Raw genomic sequence first — 26,600 nt, 5'->3', positions numbered from 1 at the left:
AGTTACACCCTCCCATTAACCCTTTCATTCTGGGGCCTGCCAGCCAGGGCCCGCTGATATCCAAGTCATACCTGAAACTTGGCCTCCATTAGCTCCTCTGATTCAGGGACCATCTGTAGTCCCAGCAGTGGCCAGCACTGGAATACGGCGCTGCTGAGACTAAAGAGCTGCCAACCAATTGGAGTGAGCAACAAATCTATAAGATGGCATTTTCTCCCCAGATAGGGGCGGAAATCTCACTCTTGCCCAATTAACGCCCCATCTAGTGTTAAATGGCTGCGGCAATCAGTGATGATGCTTTCCCTGTGGCAGGGTGGGAAACCTGCCAATCAAAAAATCCTGCCCCTAAATGTATTCTGCTTTGTTCCTGAGGCAGGCAGAAAATGATTGATCCCCATTGGCAACACTGGAGAATTCATCCACATCCTTTGTATCTTAATTAAGCAAAACAAAAGTTAAATTTTGATTGGGCACAAAGCAAAATATCAAAGCACCAGATTCATAATAAAATATTTATTGCTTAAAGCATGTTCATTTCCTACTGAAAAAGATAAATAAAAAGACATACATGTATTAATACAGTGGCCCAAAATGTGGCAAGGGTTTCAAAAATATTTGATCGTGTACATGTGACATCATTCTTTAGCTGATATTAAGGCTAAAATGGTATTGTTTTTTCGAATAGTTACATCAAACAAAAAAAATTAATGAATATGAAAATTTGAGTTTGTGATAGGTGAAAATTTTCACTGTCAAGCTTCTGAAAAGTAAATCTTAATTTATGAAAAAGTATATGCTAAGTAAATTTTAAATAACTTCTAAAGAGAGGTCAGTTTGCTTAAACAGAAACTGAAATTGCCATGATGGTGAAAAAATACAAATTGGTGTTATTTTATATTAAGTTACAGGGCAGCACGGTGGCGCAGTGATTTGCACTGCTGCTTCACAGCGCCGAGGACACCAGGTTCAATCTCGGCCCTGGGTCACTGTCCGTGTGGAATTTGCAAATTCTCCCCGTGTCTGCGTGGGTCTCACCCCCACAACCCGAAAAAATATGTTGGTACGTGGATTGGCCACGCTAAATTGTCCTTTAATTGGAAAAAAAAGAATTGGGTACTCAATGTAATTTTTAAAAAATAAATTTAAAGTTATTTTAGAAGAATGAGAGTTGAAAGGAAACTTGACATAGGAAATTTGCCTTTGTAAAACTATTATGATTGCTTTAAAAACTTTTATAAATTATTCTATATCCATTGAATTTCCTGCATTACTATGAACTAGAATATAAATATTAAAAACAAAGAAGACCTTCAAACAACTGAAACACGCAGAATTTAATTTAACTAAAAACACCGGAAATAAGAAATCATGAAACAAACATTAATTATGTTTGGTAAGAAAGGCTTATTTAAATATAATACAAACAAGATAGGCATTACCTTTATTCTGATAACAAAGGCTTATTTAAATATAATACATACAAGATAGGCATTACCTTTATTCTCATACCGAAGGCTTATTTAAATATAATACATTTTGTTTTCAATTAATAACTTCACTGCAGCTGATGCAAGCACAATACACAGTAAATGTGCTTTCCTTCAATTAAATTAATCAATCCTCCCCATAATAAACCTACTATTTTGGTACAGTATTGTTCACGCATTTCTTCAAGAAAATATTTCCTTTATTTGGTGCTGTTAAAGATCACCTCTATTAAGCTAGTACTATACTGTGAACCAGTCAACATTTTTTGTGTTGTAAAAAGCTATTGCAACTTAGTGTAAAAGTTATAGACAGATCCAATGCTTTCTACCATGTAATTACTTTTGCAATTTGTGACATTGCTTTATTGAGGTGCTGTTCTAGTCCAGCTCAAAAGCATAATTAGTTCCTCCACTTGAACTGTGGTCTGTAACAGCTTTCTTCTTCTTTTTCTTAGATGTGGTCCTTGCATCAATTTTCGACTCACTTTCAATGAGTGTTGAACTGGATTCAGAAGCTGTCACGCTTGATATCTGAGATGCTACTTTCTTCTTCTTTTTCTTTTTCTGCAATGTGCTGGAAAAGGCAAGTATTATTTATTAAAGTTTGAGGTTTGATTTCTATATTTAGGCTGCAGGGCTTAATTTGGTTTGTGGTGTATGACAGGATTTCACAAAAAGCTTTAAAAGGTGCATCAGTAAAAATAATATCCATGATTTTGGCCTTCATAATTCCCCATGTAAGTACATTAAAAGGCAGCATCCCTCATATGCTACTGGGAAAGTATTCTTCATGGTGCGGCAACGAATAATGCAAATGGAGAAGATACATGGTTTATCCCTTAACTGTATCAATAATGCTAATCTTGAACTTGGGGACCACTGAGGAGGCTATTGTGGCTTCGGTGTCTCTGAAAGAGAAAATGTAAGTTGGGCTCCAAATGCTTATCCAGTGACCCTTACTCAGTGTATTATGGATGTTGTGGACAGAAGAGAGTGTCAACAGTCTTATCTCATCATATATGGATTCTGTTGTAACCCTCACGAGAGTCATGGTGTGGACTGTCAGGTTTCCCTTGACCTCGGATGAATTTTGTTTTATTCATTCATGGGACCTGTGCATCGCTGACTGTGCCAGCATCTATTGCCCATCCCTCCTGCCCTTCAGGGGGCAGAGTCAACCACATTGCTGTGGATCTGGAGTCACATGTAGGCCAGACCAGGTAAGAATGTCAGATTTTCTTTCCGAAAGGACATTAGTTTTTAAAAATAAATTTAGTGTACCCAATTCATTTTTTTCCAATTAAGGGGCAATTTAGCGTGGCCAATCCACCTACCTTGCACATCTTTGGGTTGTGGGGGCGAAACCCACACAAACACGGGGAGAATATGCAAACTCCACATGGACAGTGACCCAGGAGATGGGAAGAAGAAATAAACTTATTGAATTTAATTTCATCTTGAGGTACAAATCAACCTCTTGTTTGTTAAACTATGTGTTACATTGAGGGGTCGATAAGTTCGGTTGGCTGTATGGCTGGTTTGTAGTTGGCTGCGGAGTGACGCCAACAGCATGGGTTCAGCACGGTAGCACAGTGATTAGCGTTGTGGCTTCACAGCGCCAGGGTCCCAGGTTCGATTCCCTGCTGGGTCACTGTCTGTGCGGGGTCTGCACGTTCTCTCTGGGCCTGTGTGGGTTTCCTCCGGGTGCTCCGGTTTCCTCCCACAGTCCAAAGACGTGCAGGTTAAGTGGTTTGGCCATCCTAAATTGCCCTTAGTGTCCAAAAATGGTTAGATGGGGTTATTGGGTTATGGGGATTGGGTGGAAGTGAGGGCTTAAGTGGGTTGGTGCAGACTCGATGGGCCGAATGGCCTCCTTCTGCACTGTATGTTCTATGTTCAGAGCCGGGATTGAACCTGGGACCTCGGCGCCGTGAGGCTGCAGGGCTAACTCACTGCGACACTCCTAAAGGACATTTGAGAACTAGATGAGCTTTTGCAACAATTGACAATGGTTTCATGGTCATAATTAGACTTGTTAATTCCAGATTTTAATTGAAGTCAAATGTCATCATCTGCAGTGGTGGGATTCGAACCCGGGTCCCCAGAGTATTACCCTCGTTTTCTGATTTACTAGTCCAGTGACAATACCACTGCGCCCCCGAATACAAGCTTCCCTGTTAAGGGGGCGGGCTTTCCCTTAACAAGGGAAGCCAACCAGACATGAAAACCCTGCCCCAGGAGACCCTTTGGGGAGTGGAGTTACACATCACAGTATATTGTGTAATTAAAACTTTTTGTTGCCTTCATCATCGTTTCCTTGTGGTCGCTCTGTACGGGACTAACACTAGCGATGAGGATAAAATGGAGCTGCTGACGGTGCCATCTTCTCAGAACTCGACCCAGTTTTCATGGGCCTCAGGAGGCAACCTTACTGATGGCAGACATGCCACACATTGGAAAGTTGGAGGCTTTCGATGCAGGTGCAGATGACTGGTCACAATATGTGGAGAGAATGCAATATTTTTTCGTAACAATGCTGTCATTGGGGATGGGCGCCAGACGGTCATCCACTTCACAGCTTGAAGAGCTGTCATGTACAGCGTGTCCAAGAGCATGCACACCCTGATGCACTGGACACATGGTCATTCGCAGACTTGGTCGCATTGGTGGGTGGTCTATTAAACCCCAGGGTGCTCATTATCGTTCGGTGTTTCCGGTTCCATACTGCTGTTTAGGCCCAGGGGAAGTCCATGACGCAATTTTTGGCCCACCTGCGGAAGCTCGCAGAGTTCTGCAAATTTGGGACATCACTGTCCAAAACGCTATGAGACATGCTGGTTTGCGGTATTTGCAATGCGACAACTAGGGGATAGCTATTAAACGACCCACGGCTGAGCCTCAAGAGGGCAATGGAAGAATCTGTATCCCGTGAGAGTGAAGAGCAAGGCATGCAGGTGTTACATGGCATGAGATCCTCAGTCCAGAGCATTCAACTGCCTGCAGAGAAATGCCTTCTCAGTCAGATTAGTCCAACCTGACTGACGTCGGAGGGACCTGGATGCTAGATGTGCATTTTCCCCTGACCCTGAAGACCAGGCCCATTAAGACGGGAACGCATATGACCACCGGGACAATGGTGAGAGGCTTCGAAAGATGGCCCATCATCCCCCGTCAGTATGGTTGCCCTTCCCGTGCTCAGGCATCTTTTGTGGACGAGACTGCTGACGATCGCCAACAGCTGAATTGCATTGCTTCACCGAGGGTAGCACCAATATTAATTACGCTCCGCATAAATGGATGTTGGAGTTGGATACAGAACCTGCCATCAGCCTCCACATTTTTGATCAAATCTGGTCAGGAATCCAGGCCTTATCTTTGCAGGATTAACCACCTATACGGAGAGCCTTTGGCGATTGCCGGAACCTTGGTGGTTCCCATTGTGTATGGACAGCAATGTGCCTGTTGGCTGTTAGTCGTGTTGTGAGGTGGTGGCCCTAGCTCACTCCGCAGAAATTGATTGAAACATCTCTGTCTCAACTGGCAGTGGGTTTGCCAAATGTGTCCAGATGGGCTGGATGCCATACTGCCAAAATTTCCCAAGTTCTTCCAGAGGGGTTGAGCACCATCTTGGGCCACCACAGAAAAAAATCAGAATGGACCCATCAGCACAGCTATGGTATTTCTGGCCCTGCCTGGTTTCATATGCACTACGGTCAAAGGTGGACACTAAGCCCGATTGCCTGGGGAGTTTGGGCATTATCCGCCCTGTACAGTTCGTAGATTGGGCAGTGCCAGTCTTACCCAATGGCACCACATGTCTTTGCATGGATTACAAAATGATGGTCAACTGCATTTCCTGGTTGGGGTGTTATCCAGGACCACGAATAGAGGACCTTTACGTGAAGCTCAGCGGGTCGTTCCTTCATGAAGTTCGACATGAGCCACGCTTATCTTCCGTTGATTTTGGACCCGGTGTCCACGAAATACATGACAGTAAATACACACCGGGGTTTGTATGAATATCGCCCTATCCCCGTAACCCAATGACTCCACCTACCCTTTTTGGACACTAAGGGCAATTTATCACAGCCAATCCATCTAGCCTGCATATCTTTGGACTGTGGAAGGAAACCGGAGCACCCGGAGGAAACCCACGCACACACTGGGAGAACATGCAGACTCCACACAGACAGTGATCCAAGCCGGGAATCGAACCTGGGACCCTGGAGCTGTGAAGCAACCGTGCTATCCACTATGCTACCGTGCTGCCAGATTGCCTTTCGGGATATCATAGGCCTGCCTGATATTCCAGCGGGTGATGGAAAACATACTGTGTGGTTTACTGCGTATCGTGGTCCACATTGACGATACGCTGATAACCGGGACGTCGGACTAAGAACATTTGAGGAACCTCGACAAGGTGCTTCGCTGTTTCTCGGTCTCTGGGGGTTAGACTCAGTATGGAGAAGTGCGTATTCCATGCTCGGGAAATTACGTACCTCGGTTACCACGTGGACCAAAGTGGCTTTCACCCGGTCAAAGACAAGGTGAACAGGCCCGCATTCTGGACGACCCCACCGAACTCCATTCATTCCTCGGACTCATAAATTATAGGAAGTTAATCCGTGTCATGTGAGAGTACCTTTAAGAAATGGGTGTTTATAAATGGGTGTGTATATAAATATCTGTAGTGAGAGTACCTTTAAGAAATGGGTGTTTATTACTGCAGTGATGTCAGTGGGTGGAGCTGGGCTGTTCGTCAGCTTTTTACTTTCGCTTTGGGCTTTTTGCTGCAGGGTGGGTATAGTTTCATTTTAGTTTTGGACAAGCTGAAATCACAGCGGGATGTGTGGGAATCTCTGCAAGCTTATGAATGTTCATTTGCTGATTTCAACGAGGTAACTGCTCTCAGTAGTGAATATAACCCTGATGTGCTTCTGTTAAAAGGTGTTTTTTAAGTATTATGGATGATAAAAGGAAAGCTCAAGGATTACTTAGTGTTGTATTCTCTGGGGGTTGTATTTGAATTAATGGTTGCTAAGATGTTCACTATGTTTTAAAAAGGTTAATTTGAGTTCATAGAATAAACATTGTTTTGCTTTAAAAATACTTTTCCATTTCTGCTGTACCGCACCTGTAGAGTGGGCCGTGTGCTCCCCATACCACAATCTATTAAAAGTTGTGGGTCAGGTGAACTCCATGATACACTTTAGGGTTCTCTAAACCCTGGCCCATAATAATCCCGAATTTCGCGACCCTGTTGGCCCCCCCTGCACCATTTGCTGAAGAAGGGCCAGGCATGGACATGGGTTCCGCCACAGCAGGCAGCCTTTACCGAGGTAAAGAAACAGCTCTGATCTTCACGACTGCTTACGCACTTTGACCGTGCCAAACCGCTGATAGTCACCTGTGATGCCTCGCCTTACAGCATCAGAGCAGTTTTGGCTCACTGAATGGACGAGGGCAGGGAACGACCCATCGCCTCGTCCACGGATCTCAGTGTGGAAGACTATATCTTTCTACGAGGGACACATGTCGTGGTCCTGATGGAGTTTTGAGGCCTCATTTTGCAGGATCTCCATAACGATCACCCTGGGGTGTCTAAAATGAAAATGCTGGCCCGCAGCTATGTATGGTGGCCAGGCATGGAAACCGGTATCAAAGTTCATCCAGCAGTGCAGCCTGTGCCAGGAACACCAGAAGCTTTCACCGGCTGCACGCCTCCACGTGGCCATGGTGACCTTGGTTTCAGCTTCACGCTGGCAGGGGCAGCACGGTAGCATTGTGGATAGCACAATTGCTTCACAGCTCCAGGGTCCCAGGTTCGATTCCGGCTTGGGTCACTATCTGTGCGGAGTCTGCACATCCTCCCCGTGTGTGCGTGGGTTTCCTCCGGGTGCTCCGGTTTCCTCCCACAGTCCAAAGATGTGCAGGTTAGGTGGATTGGCCATGATAAATTGTGCTTAGTGTCCAAAATTTCCCTTAGTGTTGGGTGGGGTTGCTGGGTTATGGGGATAGGGTGGAGGTGATGGCTTTGGGTAGGGTGCTCTTTAGAAGAGCCGGTGCAGACTCGATGGGCTGAATGGTCTCCTTCTGCACTGTAAATTCTATGATATTCACATCGATTTTGCCGGCTCTTTCCAGGGATCGATGTTCCTGACACCCACTCAAAATGGATTGACGTTCACCGAATGCTTTCCAAGGCCATAGTCAACTGGCTCCGACAGACGTTTAGCACACAAGGCATACCGGAGGTCCTTGTTTCGGACAATCGGATGCCGTTCAAGAGCGCAGAATTTGGGATCCTTTTTATAGACTAACAGGATTTGCCAAGTTTGCACTGCACCGTATCACCTGGCATCAAATGCATTAGCCAAGCGGGCGGTCCAGACATTCAAGAGGGGGATGCAGAAACAGACTACGGCTTTCATCGAGACTCGTCTGGACCGTTTCCTCTTCTGTTACAGGACTACACCACATGCCACCTGTCATGTGAGAGTACCTTTAAGAAATGGATGTTTAAGCAATGTACCTTTAAGAAATGGAGCTGATCATATTGCCGAAATGATGTCAGAGGGTGGGGGGAGCTGAGTTCACTTCTGCTTTCTGAGTTTCAGTTTGGGAACGCAGCTGGGAGTGTCTGTGTGCGTTGCTGTGAGCTGCATGAAGAAACACAGAGCTGGTCTGTTGATTTCTGCACTCCAAACACTATAAATATATTGAATGTAACCTAGTGTGCTCCTATTTTTGAAGGTTTGAAGTCTTTTGGATGTTTAAAGGAACAGTTTGAAGGATTATTTAGGGCTAGTCCTTTGGGGTTATCTTTGAAATAATGGGTGTTAAGATTTTCAATGTTTGTTTTTAAAAGGTTAACTTGAGTTCATAGAATAAACATTGTTATGTTTTAAAAACCACTTGTCCATCTCTGCTGTATCACACCTGGAGAGTACGCCGTGTGCTTCCCACACCACAATCTATTAAAAGTTGTGGGTCGGTTGAACTCCATGAAACACTTTGGGGTTCTGTAAACCCAGACCCATAACAATTGGGGGGTCGAGGGGGATCAAAGTCTATCGATTGGATTGGCTTAACAAACTGAAAGACAGTGAGGGGTGAGCATATTGTGGTTGCTTTTCAGGTGTGGTATTTTAGTTCAAGTGGGGAGTGCGTTGTGGACAATGGCTCTTTCAGAGGCTCAGGGGGTTTTGGGGGTGGTTACGGTAACACTCAATACCTTTCGGACAGAGACTAAACGCAGACCGTTAGATTTGGCAAAAGCATTGCAGTTAACATTGCCTGACAAAATGCGAAAAGATGAGGTACTTACTGCGGTAGCTGAGCATTTCAATTTGCATGAGATACAATCTGACTCATTAGAAATGGCAAAGCTCCGTTGCAGATTAAGCAATTTGAACATGAAAAAGAATTAAAGCAGCTTGAATAAGCAATGAGAGAAAAAGAAAAGGAGGGAGAAGAAAGAAACAAAGACAGAGATAGAAAGGAAAGGGAAAAAGAGAGAGAGCTTGAACTTCATAAAATGGCTATGAAACATGCAAATCAGTTAAAATTGGCAGACGCAAAGGGAAACATACAGTTGGATGATAGTGATGAGGATAGTGAGAAAGAGTGTCAAAGTCGAAAGCTTGGTGGGAATCTATTTAAATATGTCCAAGCATTGCCAAGGTTTGACGAGAAGGAGGTAGAAGCCTTTTTCATTTCATTTGAGAAGGTAGCTAAACAAATGAAATGGCCACAGGACATGTGGGTATTACTGATTCAAACAAAGCTGGTAGGTAGAGCTAGTGAAGTGTTTGCATCACTACCGGAGGAGGTATCTGGAATGTATGAGGAGGTGAAAAAAATCCATCTTGGGTGCATATGAGCTAGTGCCTGAAGCTTACAGACAAAGGTTTAGAAATTTAAGGAAAGAATTTGGTCAAATATACATGGAGTTTGAAAGGCTCAAACAGAGTAATTTTGATAGGTGGATAAGGGCTTTGAAAATAGACCAAACGTATGAAGCTCAAGAGAAATTATACTTTTGGAGGAGTTTAAAAATTCAATTCCTGATGTAGTGAGAACTCATGTGGAAGAGCAGAGGGTTAAAACTGTGAGGTTAGCAGCAGAAATGGCAGATGATTATGAATTAGTTCATAAATCAAGGCTTGGTCTCCGACATCAGTTTCAGCCGGTGAGGGATAGAAACTGGAGACATGAGAAATACTCGAGTGGTAAAGGTGACCTGATGGGAGATAATAAAGAGAGTGTACCTCAGATTAAAAAAGAAATCCAGGAGGGTGGAAGAGAAATTAAAAGTTTCAAATGTTTTCATTGTAATAAATTAGGCCATGTAAAGTCAGTGTTGGTGGTTGAAGAAAAGCACTGAGAAGGCTGATGTGGTAAAACAGGATAAGACAGTGGGGTTTGTTAGAGTGGTAAAGGAAAGCCCAAGGGAAGCGAAGGCAGTGCAAACGATTGTACAGCCTGTTCAAGAAGTAATTGATAAGACGGTGCCAGATGTCTTTAAAGAATTTACTTGTGTGGGTAAAGTTTACTCATGTGTATCAGGAGGAGCAGGTAAAGAAGTCACAATTTTAAGAGATATAGGAGCTAGTCAATCTTTAATGGTAAGAGATGAGGAATTATGTAGTTTGGGAAGAATGTTGCCAGAAAAGGTGGTAATATGTGGAATTCAGGGTGAGAGGAGTAGCTTTCCATTATGTAAGGTTGGAAAGTCCAGTGAAGAGTGGTAAAGTGGTAGCAGGAGTAATAGAGAAACTATCTTTTCCAGGATTACAGTTTATCTTGGGTAATGACATAGCTGGATCGCAGGTGGGAGTGATGCCTACTGTGGTTGATAAGCCAGTGGAAAATCAGACAACTGAAGTGTTGAAGGACGAATATCCTGGGATTTGGCCGGATTGTGTAGTAACAAGGTCGCAAAGTCACAGGTTAAGACAAGGGGAGAAATCAAAGAGTGAAGATGAAGTGGAAGTGCAATTATCAGAAACGATTTTTGATCAAATAGTTGAAAAAGAACAGGTGGAGGATGAGGCGGATATTTTTAGTTCAGGTAAATTGGCGGAGTTACAACAGAAAGATGTAGAAATAAAACGGATATATCAGAAAGCATATACGGAAGAGGAATCTGAGAGTATACCAGTGTTATTACCATAAAAGTGATGTCTTGATGAGAAAATGGAGACCTGTATATATGCAGGCGGATGAAAAGTGGGCAGAGGGTCATCAAGTAGTATTGCCGGTAGGGTATAGAAAGGAGGTGTTGTGAGTGGCACATGAGGTACCAGTGTGAGATAATTTGAGGATAAGGAAAACTCAAGCTAAAATTGGCCTGGACTACATAAAGATGTAGTTAAATTTTGTCAATCATGTCACACATGTCAAGTGATAGGGAAACCTTGAGCAGTGATAAAACCAGCGCCATTAATACCCATTCCAGCATTTGAGGAACCTTTTACAAGGGTCCTAATTGATTGCGTAGGACCGCTTCCTAAAACAAAAAGTGGGAATCAATATCTTTTGACTATAATGGATGTGTCTACTAGGTTTCCAGAGGCCATTCCAGTACGTAATATTACAGCTAAAAAGGTTGTGGAGGAGTTACTTAAATTCTTTACTAGATATGGATTACCCACAGAAATTCAATCGGATCAAGGATCAAATTTTACCTCCAGGTTATTCAAAGGCGTTATGGATAGCTTAGGAATAAAACAATTTAAATCAACTGCGTACCATCCAGAATCACAGGGAGCGTTAGAAAGGTGGCATCAGACATTAAAGACAATGTTGAGGGCTTATTGTCAAGATTATCTAGAGGATTGGGATAAAGGAATTCCATTCGGACTATTTCAGTTAGGGATGCACCTAATGATTCCACCAAATTTGGTCCTTTTGAACTAATTTCTGTTCCTGAGGTAAGAGGACCACTTAAATTGATTAAAGAACAATTGGTGGGTGAGAAATCGGAAATTACACTATCGGATTACGTGTCAAATTTTAGGAAACGATTAAATAGAGCAGGTTAATTGGCTAGACAACATTTTAAAGTTGCACAAAATGTGATGAAACGGGTAGCGGACAAGAAATCCAATGTTCGTAGTTTTACCAGTGGAGATAAACTTTTAGTGTTGTTACCAGTGGTAGGGGTGCCTTTAAAAGCTAGGTTTTGTGGATCTTATCAGATTGAAAGGAAATTAAGTGAGGTGAATTATGTGGTAAAAACACCAGATAGAAGACTCACCGAGTGTGTCATGTGACTGCTTAAAAGGTACTTTGAAAGGGAGGAGAGAAAAAGGAGGTTTTAATGATTCTAACTCAAAGTGACGAACCAAATCCAGATGACTGTGAATTTGACATACCTCATAATAAATTGGAAAATCAGGATGTTCTTAAAAATTGGGATGAATTGTTAAGTTACCTTCCAGAGGAAAAACGAACTGACCTGAAAGAGTTGCTATCACATGGGCAAGTTTGTAGAGATAAATTGGGAAGTACTAAAATGGTGATACATGATGTAGATGTGGGAAATGCTGTTCCTATCAGACAACATCCATATAGACTTAATCCTTTAAAATTGGCACAGGTTAAGAAAGAGATTGAGAGTATGCTTAAAAATGGCATAATTAAAGTGGGTTGCGGCCAATGGAGCTCGCCCATAGTGATGGTACCTAAACCAGACGGTACCCAACGGTTGCGTGTGGACTATAAAAAGGTTAATGCAGTTACAAGAACGGACTCTTATCCTATCCCACGTTTGGAGGATTGCATTGAGAAAGTGGGACAATCCACTTTTATTTCCAAATTGGATTTACTTAAAGGTTACTGGCAGGAACCTTTATCCGAAGGGGCGAAGGAGATTTCAGCTTTTGTGACTCCAGATGGTATGTACCAATTCAAAGTTATGCCATTTGGCATGAAAAGTGCCCCAGCCACATTTCAACAGTTAACTAATACAGTTGTTTCAGGATTACCCAATTGTGCGGTCTATATCGACGATCTGGTAGTTTTCAGCCAGACATGGAAAGAACATTTAAAACATCTTCTGGAGTTATTCGATCAACTTCAGGAGGCGGGTTTGGTGCTAAACCTAGCCAAAAGTGAATTTGGAAAAGCCCAAGTCACTTTCCTTAGCCATACAATTGGACAGGGTTGATTGGTCCCACGGGATGTGAAAACGAAAGTTATTGGGGAGTTTCCGATACCCTTGACACGACGGGAAATAACACGACGGGGAATAATTCAATTTCTTGGCATGAGTGGATTTGATCAAACATTTGTGCAAGAGTTTTGTAGCGTGATTGCTCCACTGATGGACTTGCTGAAGAAACGTAAAAAAATTTCAATGGACAGCGGAGTTTCAACATGCATTTGACTGCCTGAAAGCTGTGGTAACCGTGCTCCTGTATTGGAGAATTGCAAGGGACTCTGTGATCAGATTGAACTGAAGTATCTAATTTTAAAGAGAAATGCCGAGGTGTAGAGGAATGGATGGATCGTGCAGAGACTTTGTTGTTAAAAGAGACTGTCAATCGAGAAGGATTTCGATTGGAGGAAGAAGAATGGGAAAAAAAAAATGGACTAAATTATTATACCTGTTTGAGTGTGTGTTTTCTTGAACCGGTAAAGTGTTTTTACTGTGTGCATTTCTTAATTGATGGTGCAAAGGTGAAAAATGAAACCATCTTGAAGTTGATGTTTTTTTTTTTTTCTGGGGGGGGGGGGGGGGGGGAAATGTGAGAGTACCTTTAAGAAATGGAGCTGATCACATTACTGAAGTGATGTCAGAGGGTGGGGGGAGCTGCGCTCACTTCTACTTTTTGAGTTTCAGTTTGGGAACGCAGCTGGGAGTGTCTGGGTGTTTTGCTGTGAGCTGCATGAAGAAACACAGCTGGTCTGTTGACTGCTGCAATCCAAAGACTATAAATATATTGGATGTAATCTAATGTGCTCCTATTTTTGAAGGTTTGAAGTCTTTTGGATGTTTAAAGGAACAGTTTGAAGGATTATTTAGTGTTGTAGTCTTTTGGGGTTATCTTTGAAGTAATGGGTGTTAAGATATTCAATGTTTGTTTTTAAAAGGTTAACTTGAGTTCATTGAATAAACGTTGTTTTGTTTTAAAAACCACTTGTCCATTTCTGCTGTATCACACCTGGAGAGTACGCCGTGTGCTTCCCACACCACAATCTATTAAAAGTTGTGGGTTAGCTGAACTCCATTAAATACTTTGAGGTTCTGTAAACCCGGACCCTGAACACACATAGGGGCGGCGTCATCAGAGTTGCTCATGGGGCGGCGCCTACGCACTCGCCTGAGCTTCGTGTTGCCGGATATTGGCTGGAAGTTCCGCAGTGGGCAGAAATGGTCAGAATTGGATTCAGGCAGGCATACGCTCCTTTGGCGTTTTTCGCCTGGCAACGCGGTGCATGTCTGAAATTTCGGCGAGTCCAGCCAATCCACTGCCATGGGGCAGGAATATTCTGGATCGTCGACAAGAGTGCTGTGCATACTAGGTGGAAAGGTTCAAGTACCGATGAAAGGTGTCCATTCCCTCTGGACTGATTGAATCACTTGAGTTTCATTCAGCAGCACCTTTCAGTTCTTCAGTAAAGATAGGTTTGTCATTTAACAGACCCTCACTTGGATGCAAAGGAAGGCTTGGGCCCATCTGAAATCAGACCCAGCATAATACTGCTAAAATGGTTAATATGGTCTGAACAACAGTCTTCTAATTTTGAAATAATTCAAGGAAACACTGCCTATATTTCTTAGTAAAACTGAAAGCTCCTAAGATTTGATGTGTGTTGATTTGAACTGGTGTTACTTACGGTTTCACAGGTGACTCTGTATCTGTGTCATGCTCAGAGATCAACTTGAGTTCCCCCGACTTACTGATGACTGCTGACATCTGTAGGAGAATAAGATGAGCATAAGATGTAAGAAATGAAGGGGAGGGGTACTCTTGCTGCTTTGTCTCAGCACATATGCAAAGCCACAGGCTTCCTGTACTTGGAATGTATGCAGCTTGTTTGAAAATGCTAAACCTGTCTGCCCTGATCTATCTACCCATGTGTGGTTACAATCTGTAGACGAACAGGAAAAAAAAGAGGCCTTCTACCATTCCCATGATACAGGAGATACCACTTTACATACTGAGGTAAAACCAAACTAGTTTGGAGAGTTGCTAAGTAAACATGAGGCCATATTCTATTGTGTGTGTGTCGATCTTCTTAACTTTTTAATGACTGGAATAGAATTTCTGTGCACAGATCAAAATGGTAAGATTTATTTTGTTTCTATTGTTTATGTTAATAAAACAAAAATTTATATCCTACGGGATTGGGCAGTTCTGTACTCATTTCTTTTTTTATATAATTCAGGCTATTCTACTTTTGAAAACAAATGTCTCTGAAATGGCCCAGCAAGCAGTCTCAAGGGCAACAATGGATGGGCAATAAATGCTGGCCTAGTCAGTGACCACCACATCCTGTAAATAAATTAAAAAGAAAATCTAAAACTAGGTGTGATAGAAACAAAAGATGTTGGAAGTACTCGTCTGTCTGAGAGCAGGGCAGCACGGTGGCATAGTGGTTAGCACTGCTGCCAACGGCACTGAGGACCCGGGTTCGATCCCGGCCCTGGGTCACTATCCGTGTGGAGTTTGCACATTCCCCCTGTGTCTGCATGGGCCTCACCCCTACAACCCAAAGATGTGAAGGTTAGGTGGATTGGCCACGCTAAATATCCCCTTTATTGGAAAAAAAAACCCCAAAATTTATTTTAGATTTTTAAAAAAACACTATGACCTGCCTCCAGGAGATCTCCCTTCTCGGAGTTGGGGGCCAGGTCCTCGTGCACCCACAGGGAAGAGGGCCAGCAGCTGGATAGCCTGGGGCCATCCAGCCAGGTGACTCAAAGCAAGTCCAGCCAATCCCAATCCTCTTTGCGTGTGACCCCATCACTTCCAGCTGTATAGGCCACAGCAGGACACCCAAAGCAAGCTTGGACCCTCCAGGTCTCAGACCCTCTTGAGGATGCCAGCTATAATCAAAGATAACAGGGCCTAGCAGGCTGCCTCTACCTCTGATGTCAGGAATGCACCAAGGTGTAGCGCTAGGGTTGGTTTGGAAAAAGGATGAAACTTTGACATCTTGGTTGTTCAATCGTTATATATATCATGCACCTTTGTAAATACATTTGCCGCTCATGAGATTGGTCTTGTCATTTTAAAGCATCGTACATAGGTGTCTATGTGCCCTCTTATTGAGAGGAGAGCCATGCTCCCACTCAGGATTTGTCGCCCATTGAGACTCACATTTATGTGATGTGTAGCTGACTTGTAATACTAATTCTACCCTTGTGGTACATCAGGGAGATAAGTCAAACCCTTTACTGAATACGTTAGTAATCTCTACTCCTTAGAAGGTTTTATGGAGGTAGGCATCCTCACATGCCTTGGAGGAGTAGCTGCAATTGCGTCTCAAAATGAGAAAGCTGGTAGTACCAAAGCACAAGACCTGCGGCCATGACAGTCTCCCCAACCATGAACGCATTTCAGTCTCCACTAAAGGTTGCTCATCAAGGTGGCGAATACTGAGTCAAGAGTTTGCGCTGCTGTGTCGATTTTCACTTGCCAGAGTGCACAGATACAGGATTTGCTGGTGACCTTTCCAAAGATTAAGGCCTGGTGAACAATGAGGGTTGAAGGTACAAGTCTGAATGCTAAACTTACTTTTGATGTCACTGGTTGTGAAGCCTTTCAATCCACTGGCTTGGCACTAGGGGACAGAAAGAATGTGGTTCTGTCCTGTTACCTGCACCTTACTCCTCCTCATGGCTATCAGTGTGGCATGGCATATCTTCCACGTCGTGCTTCTTCAACGGTATCCTCACATGGAAGCTGACCCTCCTCTCCCAATTCACTTTACTGTCCTTCCTGTTCTTTATTTTCCAAAGAGCTCTCGGCCTCCTCCATGCCTCCATGTCTGATAAGGGATCCTCCTTTTGAAGTGCCAGGTTGTGAAGGGCACAATAAGCCATTTTTTGAGTGGGTACACCTTATCCTCAAGTAGCTATCCGTATAAATTGCTGAGGCTGTTCAAATATATGAGGTACCTGGGAGTGAGGGGGACTCCCAACATACCTGGCACAAACATGCATGACATGCTTCTGATGATCACATACCAGCTGAACTTTGATGGAGTGGAACCCTTTACTATTAATGTACGTTAGGGGCTGATGCCATGGAGCTCTTAAAATCACACGTGTGCAATTGATTGCAGCCTGTACTCTAGGGAAGCCTGAGATAGCCACAAATCCAAAAACATCTAGCAGCCTGGCGAGCTTCATCAAGTGTGAAGTCTTACGGTGGAGATAATGTCATGTCTTTGATACATTTATGTTCTGAGGTCTGTGAGATGATGCATTAGTCCTCTGTTGATTCCTGGAATGATCCACAGGCAAAACAATTGAGCACAGCGATGACCTTCAGGGACACCGACAGGGAATATCCCCCCAATCCATGGGGCATTATCTCCTCCAACAAAATGTGGCAGGTGTAATCCACTACCTCTCTTGACAAGCATAGACATGTGTGATATTGCCTTTTGCTCACCTCCAGAGAGGAAAGCTTTCTTCGGTAGGCCCTTGGTTGTGCGAGTTACCTCTGTGGGATGGGTCTAACCTGCTCATTGTCTGGGTCTTGCTGGGGCTCCCCTGAACCATGGATCTGAGGCTGGGCCTCCACTCAAAGCTGTTTGAGGCAGCCCCCGACATTTTCCCTCCTTAATCAGATCACTGCCATCAAGAAGGCAGCATAGATTGCAAGCCCCATTGTTCAATCCTCCTTTTACCTATGGACCGATAGATGCCACAGCTGAATGAATATGGGAAAATGCACTCAACCTCCCACTCACAAAGTCACTGCCATGCCCTAGAGCTGCATCTGCGCGCCAAGCTTCTTGCTGATACAGCCTTGCAGCTGGGGTGCAAACACCGATCTAGATGATCAAGGTGCCAACCCCGATGCTTGACATCTCAATCCTACAGAGTTTGGAAGAGGTTTGGATGATTTATGAGATGTGCCACTTTACCAAAGGCACTCCTGCAATCTCTGATGTGGTATGCTGATCAAGCTCAACTTGCACTTCAGCAATGACTGGATGTCCTTCAGCCCACTACCCATGCCAATTGGATAAAGCTTAGAAGAGGCTTTCATTGATGATCTGTCAGACATGCAGCAGCTGTGCTTCCTTTACAGCAGCCAGCATTTTCCATTTTCACACAGCTCTCTGTTAAAGCTCAAATGGATAGGCTTGTGAAGCCAATGACTCCTATCGTCTTTTAAAAACGTACCAAAAGGCAATGGCTTCAACTGCACCGTCTAAAGAAAGTTTTCCTATTTTCTCTCAGCTCAGACTCTATTTCAATGTTGCAACTCTAAGCAATCGGAGAGGTGCCGCCTAAAAGGGCCCCTTAGTCCACCTGTGGGCTCCTCCCACACAGCCTCAGACCCCTGCTGTGCAGATCATTTTCCAGTTTTAATTTCAAACTGTGCAACAACTTTGGGGTTTCAAGATGGTGGTGCTGCATTTTTATTTTGAGACGATCTTCAACCCTTCCTGTCCCTCCAATCTTCCCGGAATATCACAACCTGCAGGTAGAGCTCCCTCCCATTATTCTCCAGCCTACCCCAGTAACCTTGGATCCCATTGTAATTGTGGTGGACATTCCAGCCCTCCTCACTGAACCCATCACTGTCCCATGTGGACCTCATCCCATCCCTTCTCAAGGCTATGTGCACAGTCACATACAGAAGAGAACCCCACCCCATGAGAGCTTCAAACTCCCTACCCTTATTACGTTTTCCCCATTTACAGGTTGCAGGTGTCTTTCCAGGCCATGACCATCCCATCTGTAGTCTGGTACAGAGCCAGACAAGCTAATCATTACCAACTGCAAGGCCATGAACATGTTCCGCACACCAACCTGTAACTTAGCCCAATTAAGCACACGGCCCTCCTTGGAACAGGATTATGATGTGCGTGTCGTGCACTGACCTGGAGCATCACCTGCAAAACCCCAGGATTGCCTTTAGTCTCTCACGCTGACTGAGGTGCACAAAGCCCCAGGACGACCTATAATCTCTCACCTGCCCTCCTGACCAGAACAATACTATCTTTTGATGAGCTCTCCAGTTCCTTCATGACCGATCATTACACAATCTCCGCCAACCTCTCCATAAGTCGCTGTGCAACCCCGGCCCTAATGTGCAAGCCTTTGCCCACCCCCACCTCCATGAATCTCTGTGCAACACATCCTTCTCTGCCACTCTAACACTCCGCCCATGTACTCTACAGTCTGTGTGCATCACTTCCCATTCAAACATTCCAATCAACACCCTTCTATGTCTCTAGTTTTTCACGTCGAGCTCCTGCTTACCCACCTTTGGGTGAAGGAATTTTCATTCTTTTCATCGGGTGTATTCCCGGATCGATTTTTCTGTCATGGACAAAATATTGTTGGCAGGGGTGGTTGGAATGGAGTACTCGGCGATAATGATGTCGGATCATGCATTGCATCTTGTGGATCGGTGTGTGGAGAAGGGGGGAGGTGGCTGCAGTGGAGGCTGGATGTGGGGTTGTTGGCCGATAAGGAGGTTTGTGAAAAGATAGGGATGGCCATACGCACTTATGTAGAGCTCAATAAAATTGAGTTAGTCTCTGCCACTGTGCTGAGGGCGGTAATTGGGCAGCCGGGGGGGGGGGGGGGGGGGAGAGAAAGGAGGAGGAGGAGGAGGACGGGACCTGGACATGAGGCGGTTGCTGGATGGCCTGGACTTTTTGGTGATGGAGGAGGGAAGGGTGCAGAGGTTGGGTGCCCCGATTGTCCTGGGGGAATTGATAGGGTGCATGGGTTCGATGCAGTCTGGGAACCGGCTGGGATCCCAGCGGAATTACATAAAAAATGTTATAGAACTGGGGCTCCTTTTAGTGGAGAAGTTTAACAAGGCTGTTCCATGCGATTATGCGGTGATCGGCTGGGGGGAGGGGGTCAGGAAATTGAGATGATAGTATCTATAGACGTGGAGACGGCGTTTGACAGGAATTATCTGTTCCGAGTTGCTGGGACAGTTTGGATTGGGCGGGGATCTGTGGATTGCATTTGGTTGCTGTAAAGGGTCCCCACAATGAGTGTTCGCACGGATAATACTGGCTTGGGGTATTTTCGCCTTCGCAATCGAGCCTTCAGCAACGGCGCTATGGGCTTCGGGGAGGTGGAGGGGTATTGAGAGGGAGAGTGATGGACTTCTGGGTTTGCTTGGATGCGGGCAACCTGTTGTTGAACGTCACGGATCAGGTGGCGCACATTGGATAGGATTATGGGGATATTGACGGAGTTTGGGTCATTTTCTGGGTACAAGCTCAATATCGGAAAGAGCGAGGTTTTCCTGGTCACTGCTCGGATGCAGGGGAGGGGATTGAAGAAGTTGTTTTGGCTGGTCAAGTCGCATTTCAATATTTGGGTGGTGCACAGTTGGGCTCAGTTACGTAAGTTGAATTTGGCGAAGGAGGATTTTAAGAGGTGGGATGTCCTACCGTTTTCGCTGGCTGGGAGGGTCCAGACAGTAAAGATGACGATTTTGCCTAAGGTTTTGTTTATTTTCCAGAACCGCCCGATTTTTGTGCCCAAATCTTTCTTTGGAAGGATGAAAAGGATGCTTTCAGAGTTTATATGAATGGATAAGGTACCCCAGATTAGGAGGGTGTTTTTGGAGAAAGACAGGCAGTGACTGGGAGGGGGGTTGGCGCTGCCGAGCTTGCTGAATTATTACTGGGTGGCATATGTTGAAAGGTGGGCTGTGGAGGAGAGGTCAGTGTGGGATGGATGGAGGAGACCTAGTCCTAGTGTAGAGGGACAAGCTTGATGGCACCGTTACTGGCACCTCTTCTGTTCACGCCAGCTAGGTATTCCACCAGCCCGGTGGTGGTTTCATCGCTCAGAGAGAGGAATCAGTGCAGGCAACATTTTAAGATGGCGGGTCTGTCATTGTAAGTACCGATCTACAGCAATCATAGATTTATACCAGCAGGGCTGGATTCCACGTTCGGGGTGTGGGAGCAAGTGGGATAGAGTGTTTTAGGGACTTGTCCTTGGGAAGTATGTTTGCGGAGTTGGGAGAATTGGAGGAGTAATTCCAGCTGCCGAGCGATAATGGTTTCAGTACTTGCAGGTCAGGGATTTTGTGAGAAAGGAGTTTGTCATGTTACCGAAGTTACCACGCCTGCCATTGGACAAAATAATTGTGTCTTGAGGACGAGATAGGGGAGGTAGGATCTCGGACATATACGGGGGTTGATGGAAAGGGAGAAGTCCTTGGTGGAGGATATAAGTGGAAGTGGGAGGAGGAGCTGGGGGTGATATTTGAGTAGGTTGTAAAGTGAAGCCCTGCATCGGGTAAATTTGGCATTGTGTGTGAGGGTAAGCTTCATTCAGTTTAAAGTCGTGCACATGACAGTGTTGCAGATTAGTTTTTTTCCCGGGGGGGGTGTGTGAGTGGGAAGGATAGATGCGGCGGTGCTCAAGGGATCTGGCTGATCACACCCATATATTCTGGGCCTGCCTGAAGTTGGAGGAATTCTGGAAGTCCTTTACGGGAATGATGTCTGAGATTCTGGGGGTAAGGGTGGCTCCGAGCCAGTGGATGGTGATATTTGGGGTGTCGGAGGATCTGGGAGTGTAGATGGAGAGAGAAAAGCTGACGTGTTGGCCTTTGCCTCTCTGCTAGCCCGGAGGTGGATCTTGTTAGGGTGGCGGGACCTGGAGCTGCCTAAGCTGGCGGGGTGGGTGAGTGACTTGGCTGAATTGCTTCATTTCGAAAAGATAAAATTTGCCGTTAGGGGGTCAGGGGTGGGGTTCTTTTTAAGGTGGAGGTTGTTCATCGCTTTCTTTAAGGAATGGTAAATGTCAGCTGGAGGGGGGGTAGTTGGTGCTGTTTTATTGTGTTGTGTTTTTTTTTGTTGATATAATGTAAAGTGTTTCGGGTTGGGACATGGGAGGGCATTAGGACTATGGTTTGTGGATGATGGTTCCTTGTGTTCAGTTCTTTGTAAATAATTTGAAAATATCATGAATAAAATTACTTTTAAAAAAGGTAAGATGGTAGATAAGCGTGACAAACGTTTAAGATATGTCATGACTCTCAATAAAGATACATTCCACTGAGAAAGGCAAACCCTATAAGAAGGTTGAGCCATCCATGGCTAACTGGAGCATAAGAACTAGGAGCAGGAACAGACAATTCAGCCCATGGAGCCAGCTCCACCATTCAATACGACCATGGCTGATCTTTATCTCTAAGTAAATTCAAGATGGTATCAAATTGAAAGAAAAGGCTCACAAAGATCAGTGGTAGGGGAGAAGATTGGTAATCTTTTAGGAACCATCAAAGGATGACTAATAAAAAATTAAAGGAGAAAATAGATTAAGAGAGTTAATTAGCAAGAAATAAACAGACAGTAGAACTTCTACAAGCTATAAAAAGGAAGAGAGTAGCTAAAGTAAATGTCGGCCTCTTAGAAGATGAGACTAGGAAGTTAATAATTAGAGACAAGGAACTGGCAGAGATTTGAACAAATATTTTGTACCTGTCTTTGTGGTTGATAGCCCGAAACACACCCCAACAACTGTAGAAGATCAGGAGGCAAAAGAATAAAACAAATACGTGTGGGATTTTCCGGTTGTGCCCACTTCTAGACCGGAAATTCCCATTTGAGGTCAATAGATCTTTAAATGTTATGCCAAATTTACTGTCCCGCTTGTGATGATTCCTGTAGTGGACAGTACCAGAACATTTACCCTTATGGATCGACAAAACGCACCAGGCAAACAAATGGGACTAAAGGCTGACTGACTAATCCGCTGGATCAGATGACCTGCATCCTGGGAGCATTAAGTAAGTGGTTGCATAGATAGTGAATGTATTGGTTGTAATCTTCCAAAATTCCCTCAATTCGAATAGGTCCCTCCAGATTGGAAAATTGCAAATGGAACACCTCATTTCAAGGAAAGGAATGAGACAGAAAGCAGGAAGCTATAGCAGCACGGTAGCATTGTGGATAGCACAATTGCTTCACAGCTCCAGGGTCCCAGGTTCGATTTCGGCTTGGGTCACTGTCTGTGCGGAGTCTGCACATCCTCCCAGTGTGTGCGTGGGTTTCCTCCGGTTTCCTCCCACAGTCCAAAGATGTGCAGGTTAGGTGGATTGGCCATGATAAATTGCCCTTAGTGTCCAAAATTGCCCTTAGTGTTGAGTGAGGTTACTGGGTTATGGGGATAGAATGGCAGTGTTGACCTTGGGTAGGGTGCTCTTTCCAAGAGCCGGTGCTGACTCGATGGGCCGAACGGCCTCCTTCTGCACTGTAAATTCTATGATAGGTCAGTTAGTCTAATCATCTGACACTGGGAATATGCTGCAATCTATTATTAAGGAAGTAGGAGCAGACATTTAGAAAATCATAATGCAATCAATCAAAGAGTCAACATGGTTTTGTGTAGCGTTTGACAAATGTATTGGAGATCTTTGAGGATGCATCCAGCATCACTGCTTGTGGGACTTTGCTATGTGAAAACTAGTTTCATGGTTCTTAGCATTATCATGGTGATAAATGTTTCAAAAGTATTTCATTGGCTAGTGCTTTGGGTCATCCCAAGGTTGTGAAAGGCACTATATAAATGCAAGCTTTTAAAAAATACAGTCTTCTTCTTGGGAAGTCCCTCAGAGTCGAGGATGACTTGCTTTCACTCCGGGGAGGTGGGTTCTGCGGTGGCTGAATAGTTGAATCCTGGATCCACAGACTCTGCCACAGGTTTGGCAGGTGGTGTTTGATGAGGTGAGTGGGTGGGACTCTCTGGATACTGCGCACCTCTTCTGCTATTTACACTTGGTCTCCGGTGCTCCACTAGAAGTGCTTGGTGCATTTGCGAATGCTTCTTCTCCAGTTGGTGCATTCCAAGGAAAGTGATTCCCACATGTCGGTGGGGATGTTGCATTTATTTAGCGAGGCTTTCAGAGTGTCCTTGTAGCGTTTCCTCTGCCCTCCTAGTGATCGCTTGCCATTGAGGAGCTCGGAGTAGAGCATTTGTTTCGGGAGTCTTGTGTTGGACACACGGACAATGTGGCCCGCCCATCGCAGGTGGTCTAGCATGACCAGTGCCTCGATACTGGGGATATTGGCCTGGGAGAGGACGCTCACGTTGGTGTGCCTATCCTGCCAGTGGATTTGCAGGATTTTGAAATGAAAAAATGAAATGAAAATTGCTTATTGTCACAAGTAGGCTTCAAATGAAGTTACTGTGAAAAGCCCCTAGTCGCCACATTCTGGCGCCTGTTCGGGGAGGCTGGTACGGGAAGGCAACTTTGGTGATATCTCTCCAGGGATTTAAAGTGACTGCTATACATTGTCTCAGTTTCTTATGCATTCAGGAGGACGGGGACCATGACTGCTCTGTAGACCATGAGTTTGATGCTGGATTTGAGGTCTAGGTCTTCGAATACTCTGTTCCTCGGGCATCCGAAGACTGCACTGGCGCATTGGAGTTGATGTTGAATTTAATCGTCAACGTCTGCTCGCACCTATAAGAAACTCCCGAGATATGGGAAATGATCCACATTGTCCAAGGACTCACCATGGATCTTGATCGTTGGAGGACAGTTGTGTGTGGCAGGAGCGGGGCGGTAGAGAACCTTTGTTTTCCGGATGTTTAGTCTGAAGCCCATTCTTTCATATGCCTCGGTGAATGCGTGGACGATGGTTTGTAGCTCGGCCTCTGAATATGCGCACACACATGTCATCAGCGTACTGCATCTCAATGACAGAGGTTGGGGTGGTCTTGATTTTGGCCTGGAGACATTGGAAGTTCAACAGTTTCCAGCTTGTCCGGTAGCTTAGCTCCACTCCAGGAGGGTGCTTCAGGTTGATGAGGTGCAGTCTTGCTGTGAGGAAGGTGGAGAAAAGCGTTGGTGCAATGACGCAGTTTACACACGTAATGGGCCTGTGGTGGTTCCGTTGGTGAGGATCATGGTTTGCATATCACCATGGAGCAGGTGATGAATTTCTGTGGGCAACCGAATTTGAGGATGATGTTCCCACAATCCCTCACGGTTTACAGAGTCCAAGGCTTTTGCGAGATCGAAGACAGCCATGTACAGAGGTTGATGCTGCTCCCTGCACTTTTCCTGGATTTGGCATGCATTGAGGATCATATCAGGGACCCAGGCTCGATTCCCGGCTTGGGTCACTGTCTGTGCGGAGTCTTCACGTTCTCCCCGTATCTGCGTGCATTACCTCTGGGCACTCCGGTTTCCTCCCACAAGTCTCGAAAGACATGCTTGTTAGGTGAATTGGACATTCTGAATTCTCCCTCAGTGTACCCGAACAGGCGCCGGAGTGTGGCCTGGGGATTTTCACAGTAACTTCATTGCAGTGTTAATGTAAGCCGACTTGTGACAGTAATAAAGATTATTATGTCCATTGAACCTCTTGATGGGCGGAAGCCACACTGAGACTCAGGGAGGAGCATTTCAGTCACTGGAGGAGGCACTTGAGGAGGATTATCGCGATGCCTATACTGTTTAGTGAGTTCAACAGCAGTGTTTGCTCCAAACATAAGTTAAAGCCAAATCACATGTCGCCAGTTTTGGTAGGACCTTTTCTGCCGTTAGGGAAAGTCCAGAGATATGCCACGATGAATGTGCATTTCCAACTTGCCAGAGATGGGATTTACAGGCCAGGTTTTCTGCAGTCAAATATGGAATGGAATATTATCCATGTGCCATTGATAACACTTAGTGATTGTAGATAATCTAAGAAACTCCACTTCAAGTGAATATTGATGCTTCTAATGGGAAAGAAATCCCTTTATTCTTTAAAACATAACCTGATAAAATGCTAGTTTTTTGAGAAAACCCAGGAAAATAAATGGATTAATTAATTCAGAAAATGACAGTCTTTAAGGTTAAGGATTGGTTTGAAGAGAAATAGTACATCCATGTAAGAGTTCAATGTGAATGAGTCCAGAGATAGATGACAAGTCCTACGAGGCTCAACAATGGAAAACATTGTTGGAATTGAGAAGGTAATCTGGATTGTGCTGACAACAAAAGGATGAAGAAAATTGGTGAGTCTTTCAAAAACTCAAATGCAAGTTACAAGGCAAACTAATGGGGTGGGATTCTCTGTAGTCCGACGCCAGAACCAGGAAACACAACACAATTGGGCGGAGAATTGCACATCAGCTGAAAATTGTGGCCAGCGGCGGGTGCCAAACAGAATGCCATGCCCCTTGACAGCGGAGTGAATATGTTCTACGTCGCATGCCGATGTGGCCATGCAAATTACAGTAACCGCCGTTGGCATATCATTAATGGGCACACCCCGGTTTTTTTCCGGGCCGCCCATGAATTTCTCCCACCAGGAGAAATTACCGATGGCAAGGTTCACTGGTGCTATATAAAATCGGGAAGCTGGCACATAGCTGCTGAGGGAGAGGGAGGAGGTTAGGACATGTTCTCAAAGGCACAACTGTAGGCTGCCAGTGCTGCCGATGGCTGGGGGAGGGGGGGCATCTACCAGGGATGGGAGAGTAGCGAGGTCTGTCCCCGGGGCCAGGATGCCTAGGCATGGGCCGTCATTGCCGTGGCCTGCAAGGCAGCCATATTGCTGTCCACCCCACTGACCGGCCACCTTGGCCCATGGTTGTGCAGAGCGATAACGGTCGTATGTGTGCCCCCCACATGGCTGGCACAAGGAGGACTCCTACAGTAGATGCCACAGGAGGGCGCTGGACAGGGGCCGTTGTAGCCATGTAAAATGGCTGCGTTCCGTTTAATCTGGCCAAAACCCAGTTTAAAATGGCTAAACCGAAAGACTGCTGGGAAAAGCAGCCAAGAAGACACAAGCAGGCAGTTGCAGACAGGTTTGCAGCTGCAGCTCTGGGAACGTAGCCCAGATCGATACTCAGGGCTATCAACAGCCCAGCAACCCAGGTATCCGCAGATGCATTCAGGACTGTTTACACCTAATCTACTCAGACAT

The 26,600-nt window shown here is 45.0% G+C and overlaps 1 protein-coding gene across 10 annotated transcripts in view; it reads right to left on the bottom strand.

Annotated features, from left to right (window-relative positions):
* Positions 1-498: 498 nt before the first annotated feature.
* ahi1 (Abelson helper integration site 1) overlaps positions 499-26,600 on the bottom strand; it is a 537,691-nt gene continuing 511,589 nt past the window's right edge. For all 10 annotated transcript variants that reach the window (XM_072499698.1, XM_072499696.1, XM_072499702.1 and 7 more), the window contains 2 exons: positions 14,334-14,413; positions 499-2,061 (listed from right to left, as the gene is read on the bottom strand). In XM_072499698.1, coding sequence (XP_072355799.1) covers positions 1,866-2,061; positions 14,334-14,413 — 276 coding nt within the window. In that variant the 3' untranslated portion in view covers positions 499-1,865. The remainder of the gene's footprint in view (positions 2,062-14,333; positions 14,414-26,600) is intronic.

This window comes from Scyliorhinus torazame, chromosome 4, assembly GCF_047496885.1.
Source record: "Scyliorhinus torazame isolate Kashiwa2021f chromosome 4, sScyTor2.1, whole genome shotgun sequence".
NCBI classification, from domain to species: Eukaryota; Metazoa; Chordata; class Chondrichthyes; order Carcharhiniformes; family Scyliorhinidae; genus Scyliorhinus; species Scyliorhinus torazame.
The sequence above is the reverse complement of the archived record's forward strand: the minus strand, read 5'-3'. Positions and strand labels throughout refer to the sequence as shown.